The sequence below is a fragment of the Capsicum annuum genome, chromosome 2 (assembly GCF_002878395.1).
Source record: "Capsicum annuum cultivar UCD-10X-F1 chromosome 2, UCD10Xv1.1, whole genome shotgun sequence".
NCBI classification, from domain to species: domain Eukaryota; kingdom Viridiplantae; phylum Streptophyta; class Magnoliopsida; order Solanales; family Solanaceae; genus Capsicum; species Capsicum annuum.
In genome coordinates, this window is record NC_061112.1 from 136,287,948 (window position 1) to 136,296,126 (window position 8,179).

At 30.7% G+C, this 8,179-nt stretch overlaps 1 protein-coding gene across 1 annotated transcript; it reads left to right on the forward strand.

Annotated features, from left to right (window-relative positions):
- The first annotated feature begins 6,713 nt into the window (after positions 1-6,713).
- LOC107859725 (deubiquitinase DESI2-like) lies at positions 6,714-8,068 on the forward strand. Its single transcript, XM_016704814.2, has one exon. The coding sequence runs from the start codon at positions 6,954-6,956 to the stop codon at positions 7,764-7,766; it is 813 nt and encodes a 270-aa protein (XP_016560300.1). The 5' UTR covers positions 6,714-6,953; the 3' UTR covers positions 7,767-8,068.
- The last annotated feature ends 111 nt before the right edge of the window (positions 8,069-8,179 follow it).

Consider the following 8,179-nt stretch of genomic DNA (forward strand, 5'->3'; position numbering starts at 1 on the left):
CCTTGTTCACGTCTAGTTTTAATATTTATTTAGATTGTATTTTTTTTCTTCATAAAACTGAATATAGACTGCTACAAAAATATATTTCTATGCAAGAAAAAAATTAATTAAATAAGAAAGATGAGTGATGCCTACAAAAAGTGGAACAACAGAAAAATAAGAAAATAAACTTATCTTCAACAAAGATTTTCTCAACAATAATATTTGTAGACATATAATTTTGTCCCTCCCCGAAAGCATTCTTACCATTTTACCCCTGTCTTAGTGTGTGTCCTCATCCGTGTGATAACTCCTTCACAAAAAGACAAAAATAACAATTTCTAACTAATTTTATCTTATTCTAACAAACCCTCCCTATTAAAAATGACACATTACCATCACCCCCCTAACTACCCATGTGATCCCCCTCCTTTTTCTTGTCCACAAAGAAAAAATATATGGGGGACCCAACAAAATTTCCACAGCATAATAAATTTATGCCCATTATAAAAGAAAAATTCTAAGAGGAAAAAAGGAGCCTCATTCTTTGATCATCATCTTCTCTACAATAACAACATCACAAAATAATCTTCCTCACAAGAACAAGAACAACAACAACAACAATAAAAAGAGGGGAGGGGGGAGGGGGGCGCCGGTGAACAGTAACCGATGAACAGTACTGGTGAACAGTATCGGTGAATAGTAACGGCGTGAAAAGTGATGGTGAATGGGTCATTAATTGTCGAGTTGGATTGTTGGTGTTAGGGTTTGGCTCGAGGTTGTCGGGTGCGGACTCTCTTTATTCGAATAACATTGAGTTTTAAAGCTTCAAATTTAAGGTCCAATTCTTTCTTCTCTTTCATTTAATTCTTATGTGATTGTAATTGCGTGTGATTCGATACCGTGGTTTGTTTGTTGATGTGAACTGTTGGTGACATTTGGGTGTGTGATGTGCTAAGCATGATTGGTGAATTTTCGTTATTCTCGATTGGTGGATTGTGTATTGAAATGGGTTAATCACGTGGTTGAGAATGAATTAGGGTGGGGATTAAAAATGGAGGAAAATGAATATTGATTAATTTTGATGTATTGATAATGTTGAACATGATAGAATTGTGATACGTTAAACTTGGTAGGCAAACGTAGGGCGGGTAGGCAAATTTAGGAATAACGATTTGTTGGAGTGTTTGAATATGTGCGTGAATGGTACTTTCTACTTTATTGCACAAAAAGTTTAAATTGTACTCATTTGGCCGGGGAATGCCCCGAAGGATTTGTATTGATTTATCCGGGGAATGCCCCGAAATAGCATGTATGCAAAGGAGGCTTGTGATCAAGGCCCGGAACGTCGGGTGGAGTTTAGTTTAAGATTAGTTTAGAATAGAATAGGTTTTATATTTCAGCACCTCTTTTATTTTGGATTGTATAATTTGGACTGAACATTATGTTGGTTTGTTTTGAATTTTGTGTGATTTATTTGTTTGCTTGTTTTGTGTGTTTATGTGGTTTGTACATTTGTAATGTCAAATTAGCCGATATGCTCCATCAAGCGATCGTGGTCGAACCACGGGATCGAGGGGTGCCTAACACCTTCCCCTCGGTCAACAGAATTCCTTAGCCGGAATCTCTGTTCGCGGATCAGTTTTTAGAGTTAAACCGTTTCGAAAAGGATTTTCCAAAGGTGACTTGGCACTCCGAATTATGCCAAGTGGTGACTCTGAATAAGAAAAAATAATGTAAATAATCTTTTTTTTTAAATAAATTTTTTTTATTTTTGTCACCTTAATAATAAAACCCTTTCGAACTTAAAATACATATTTTTTTTTGGTCAAAAAGGGGTGTGACAATATTGGTCATCATCAATGGACCAAAAACAATTACAATGATAAAGCTTTTTTCCCCATAATAAGACCCTGTACCTGAAAACGAAATTAGGATTTAAAACTTATGAACTTATTTAACAATCACAATATATTATCATGCTTAATTATAAAAATATCAATTACATTTCTAAAACGTAAAAGTTGTGCATAATATATTTACATAAAAAAATAAAGAAAACTGAAAAATGAAAAAAAATATTAAAAAAATAAAAGAAGTAGTGTTGATAATTACCATCTTTTGAGATGATTAAGCACTTTAACGGATCTGAAAAAGGTACTAAATTAAATCACATGAATAACATATTAAAGAAAATAACATGTGATAAAGAAAAAAATGATTGTACCTCATGCATATTACAAATTCAATCATAAAGTGTAAAATTGATAAATCACATAATATGATTTTTTTGATGCATTTGCTTGTTCTCAAAATAAAGTAAGAAGACTATAGAAACCAAGAAGAATAACATATACTTGTTCTGAGTTATACACATATATATATACAAAAAAAATTACAATGAAAAATATGAAATGAAAATAAAGTGAGAAGATGAAGAATGTACCAAATATTCTTCATCCTATCTAAGCATGAAATAGCCTTTCATTATGATGAAAGACATGGGATGAAAATAAGGTGAAAGATGAAAATGTGCTAAATACTCTTCATCCCATATAAGCATGAATGTTATTTCATGCTTTCAATACTCAATAATTATTTTCATTAATAATTGAAACTTTTCATTTGTCTTTAGAAGAAAAAACTTAAGCACATTTAACAAATATATTTAAGTGAATTAAATATAGTGACTTTTTCTTTGGACACATAGATATTTAAAAAAAGGAAAAAATTTAATTAATGTTCAAAAAAATCACGAAAAAAGATAAATAGCATTTGAGGCCTCTAAGGTATACCACATAAGATAGGATAGACTAAACTTCTCCTTTATATATATATATATTGATTACCATCCCTTCATTCTTAAATACTTGTCATTTTATTAAAAATAGATAGTTCCAAATATTTATTATTTTATAAAATCAAGCTATAATTAGCTGTTTTTTTTCCACCTGTACTCTTAGTCATAAATATAAAAATATATTAAGATAATGCAATAAAAAAGCATTTAATTAAATGAGTAATAAATAATAAATATATTTTCTTACGATACGTAAAAAAAATAAAAAAATATAACAAGTATTTAGAAATGGAGAGAGTAATATATAATTATATATTACTCTAGTGAATTATATATCCCTATGACGAGCATCCATGACGTTTGTATAATATAATCAGCACGATATCATAATATATCTTATCTTGTCTCTCCAAAGATAAAAGAAAAGAATCATCTCCTTGCTTTCCCAGAAGACGAGGAGAAGTGTTTTATTTTTTATTTTTTTTTGTTTAAATTAAATTATTAAATGTATTTTATGATGAGGGATTTTTTAATCAAAAGTTTGCGTCCTTTCAATCTTTGTATTTTATATAAAGAGGTATTGTTTAATCGCAAGAACATGTTTTTTCATCATTTAATTTCAATCCAACGTACCAGAATTTATTTCCCTTCCCTCTCTAGCTAGCTATCAACCAAACAACTATGCTTGTCTGTGTCCTAAAGCACATAGTTAAGTTTGTTTTTCATTATACTTTTTCCAAACGATAAATGCTTAAATAAAAGTTTAAGAGATATTCCTTCCGTCTGAAATTATTCGTTCCAAATTTTCTAATTTGATTTCTCATTTTACTTGTCTTTGTTCATTAATTAAGAAGAGCCAATTTTTTTTTTCCATGTTTTACCATTTGCATTAATTACTTTTTCTTTAAATTAAAATATAAACATCATTTAATAGGGGTACTATGATAAACTAGTCATGTTATTAATTATTTTTCTTAATTAATCTACCATCTCAATTTGGGACGAACGGAGTATAGTATATGCTTGAAGATATTCCTTTCCTCAAATACATCTCATCAGGCCACAACTTCTTTTCCTTTTTGTTAAAAAAAATATTATCCTCATTAGAGAAAAAGTTTAAGATATCATATCACTCAACAAAAAAGTTCTTTTGATTTTTAAAAGGAAAACTTTACTAAAGCATCTTTAAAAAAGTTGTTCTAACATATTATGGAAGTCTTGGTCCTTCTTTATTGTTTTCTTAGTCTTGGTCTTTCTTTATTATTTTTTTTTCTTTTGATTAGTGTTAGTGAATGAATAGCGACCAAAAGAAAAAAAGCAGTCACAATTCTTATCAATTTACTTAGATGTAGTATTGTAGGTCCACAATTAAAGTAAAAATAAAAATATTTTGAAATTTGTGATTTAAATTAACCTTAATTTAATTGTCTACGGCAATTCTATCCTCCATTTAATTTATTTGATCCCCAAAAAAACCTTATTGTTAGTTCACTTGCAAATAATTCATGTAAAATTAGTAGTAATTACTAAGGATTATTTCACTACAACAATTACTACACAAATATTAAATATTCAAAAAGTTATTCTAGATTAAAAATATACAAAAAATATTGTAAATAACAACAAAATAGTACGTATCATTCACCATTTTGAAGAACCGGCTCCCTCTGGGGATTCCGTTCTGTCAAGGTGATACTCATGGTTTGATAAAAAAACAATTTAAATCGAAAAATGATACTACCTCCGTCTCATTTTATGTGTCGTTATTTGACCGAACACAAAATTTAAGAAATAAGTGATGACTCTGTCAAGTTTACAAAATTATCCCTTTTAAAGTTATTTTAATGTTTACTTTTTTTGTTGACTTTTTTTATTAAGTAGAACCCACTAAAGATAAAATGAGAATGATGCCATTAAATATTTACTTCAAATAAGGAAAAACGATATTCTTTTTGGGATGGATAAAAAAAAAATGATGACATATAAAATGGGACAGAAGGAGTATCAATTAATTAAATATACTAGTTTTTTGTGTTTGATTTAATTTGATTTTAAATTTAAAAAATTGATATTATTTTGATTTTATTTAATTAAAAATAAATCAAAGAAAAAAAGAACCAAACAAACAAATTATATATGTTTTGAAAGAAAAAAAAATGATTTGGTTGCGACTTGCGAAGAATTATGAGTAGCCATTATTTTAGTACTCGGTACATGAATGTGGAAGGTCCATCATTATCTCCATTAACATATGTGAAATTTTACTTTCAGCGTACTGGTGATAACAACCATATTAAATATTAATAGTGCTGACGATGAGGCGCATAATATATTATTCTTTCTATATAAAATAGCAATATATATAATATATTAAATCTTCACACCATAGTATATCCTAAGTGAGTTACTGACAGTACATAATAAGTGTTTTTTTTAAATCTGTTTTCCATGATAACGAAGCAAATAAATCAATTAAAAGAAAATAGGAGAAACAACTTTTTTTTTTTTTTTTTTTTTTTCAGAGAAAGAGAGAGAAATTAAATTTCCATGATAATTAATGAACTAAGTTGAAAGTGATCATATATGTGAATTCAAGTTCAAATACTAAGAGATGCGAAAAAATACTACTAATTGATTTATTCTCATAATTTACACATTGATGGACAAAATTATTCAATACGTATTCTGATAAAAAGGAGGTGACAGACCCTATGAAATTAGTCGATCCCGCAAATTAGCTCAACCGCCATAACTATGGCACAAGCTTCGTCTAATTAATCCAACAATAATTGAGTTTGGGGGTGAGAAATGAGCTGTTAACAGAATTAAGTTGGTTGTTACAATAGTGATTGAATGCTGTTAATTGACCAATTTTGCGCCAATTTTCGATTTGCGCGAGGCCACTCTTAATTATGACTCCTATCTCTACGTTTAATTTTACTTATTACATTTGCTTCTAATGGAGAGTCGGACGGCATGAACTCTAAAAACGTTTTAAAATGTATTTTTTCACCATATTAATATGAGAACGATTGCAAATAGTGATATTTTTTTCATATGGTTTTCTAACATATAAATTTTTATAATAAGATATTTAATTAATCTAATTTGATTTAGCTTAATTAGAAGATTAGTTAAATCATCTCTTGTGAAAAAAAATGTGACTAGTAAAACAGAATAGAAGAAATAACTCTTTATAAGCGCCAAAAAAGGAAATCCAATATAAGAAAAAGTAAAAAAGTTTTCCTTATCAGACTTTTGTCGATCACATGAGATAAAGCCACTACTGGTGGAAAATGAACCATATATATGTGTGTATTTGTAATTCGTGTTTGGTATATATTCACATTAGAGCCTCACATAGGAAAGTATCACATTGAGGTATAAACTATAAAGAGCTACCTAACAAATGTGACTGTGTAATTTATCAGGGGTAAATTAGTTGAATCTGTGCCCAGTCAAGTACTGAAATTTACCATTGGATTTTCTCAAACATGCAGTTTTTTTATTACTCCCACCGTCTCAATTTATGGGACATACTTTCCTTTTTAGTTTATTTTAAAAAGAATTTCATATTTTCTTTTATGATAACTATTTAATGGTACAATTTTCATTTTGTCCTCGTTGAGTCTCATTTAATAGGAAAAGTCAATCAAAATGTAACAATAAAGTGTCTTTAATAAGGGTATATTAGTAAACATAATAAAGTCTTCTTTTATTTTTTAAATGTCGTATTCGGTTAAATTATGCTATATAAATTGAGACGGAGGAAGTACATTTTTTTCCAAGATTTTTTCAGATATTTGCACTATGAAGCTTTAATATAAAAAATTTGAAAAAACAAATAATGTGACTATTTTGTCTAAATGATTAAGATGTTAAAATTATCAAATTTTATTTATTCTCAACATGAACCCTCTACGCAAGCCTTCTTATTTAAAAAGTTTTTTCAACAATACATGACTTTAAGAACCAAATACAGCGTGACATGATATATCATCTAAAAGTTTAAATTCTCACAATTTTCGCCCTGGCCACACATAACCCAAACGAACATACCAAGAAAAATCTTGCAAGCGAAAAGCAGTCCTTATTAATAACCAAGAGGGCTCTTCATTTATTTACCTTCACCACAAACACAAAGAGAAAAACATACTCCTACACAGTGATCAATATGGCTGAAGTAGTACTGTACGTTTATGACATGACCAAAAGCGGCCACGGCCACGACGCCCACAACTTCAGCATAGTTCAAATGAACAAGCTCCTCAAAGACGGTGTCAATTTCGGGGGCATCTTCCACACTGCTGTCCAAATCTACGGCAACGATGAATGGGCTTACGGCTATCGCAGCAAGGGGACCGGCGTCTTCAACTGCCCAGCTGGCAAAAACCCCAGCTACACCCTTCGCGAGAAAATTATACTAGGTAGAACAGAGTGTTCCCCTTCCAAAGTCAATAAAATGTTGAAGGAGCTTAGTGACTCATGGCCAGGGAACAAGTACAACATCGTGTCAAGAAACTCGAAGCATTTCAGCAACGAGTTGTTGGAGAGACTGGGAGTACCTAAGCTGCCGAGTTGGGTGAATAGAGTAACAAATATAGCAGATGCTGCAAAGGGAGCAGCGGGGACTCTGATTAAAGCCAAAGACGAAGCATTAAAGCGTGTGTTGAATCCTATTGATTTCGCTTTCGGAAGTGGATCGAAGAAATCGACTAGTGCTAAATCAGTGAAAGCTACTCCTTCTGAGTTTAATATCAACATTAGTTTTTTTACTGAAAACTTTAAGGTGTCTGCTCCTGATATACATAACGAAGAAGATAATATCGGGCCTGTTGTCCAAGCTATTGAGGAAGGGCCTAATGATGTTATTCCCATAGTTGAAGAGCCTGCCGATGATGATGATGATGATGATGAGCCTGTTATCCACAAAGATGAGGGGTCTAGTAGTACTGTTATTGACAAGCCCGTGCCCATGCATGCCTGAGTTTGCACTGGGAAAAATAATTTGGCCGTTGATTGTAAATTACTCATAGTTCTATTCCTCACCCCCACCCCCACCCCCACCCCCACCCCCATCTTTTTGTTTTCAAAATTGGTCTGTTTATGTGTCGTGTGAGATAAGGTGTTTTTTTTTTGGTGTCTGTGTGTTCTACGTATAACAATGTTTGTGTGGGATATAGTTTTACATGAATTCGTCTTTTTTTTATTTTTTCTGCTTTGTAGGAGTATTTTGTTTTCGTGACTTTTTATTATGATCAGATAAATTAAAGCCAGTTGATCGTCGTATATTGTTAAGCTGTAGATATTGTGGGATTTGAAATTCGACTTCGTACTCTTATAATTTAGAATTATTTTTACATTATCAATTAAATTTTGAGGTTGAATAATACTCCGCTC

Coding starts and splice junctions, on each gene's coding strand:
- LOC107859725 (XM_016704814.2), top strand. CDS start 6,954: ATGGCTGAAGTAGTACTGTACGTTTATGACATGACCAAAAGCGGCCAC.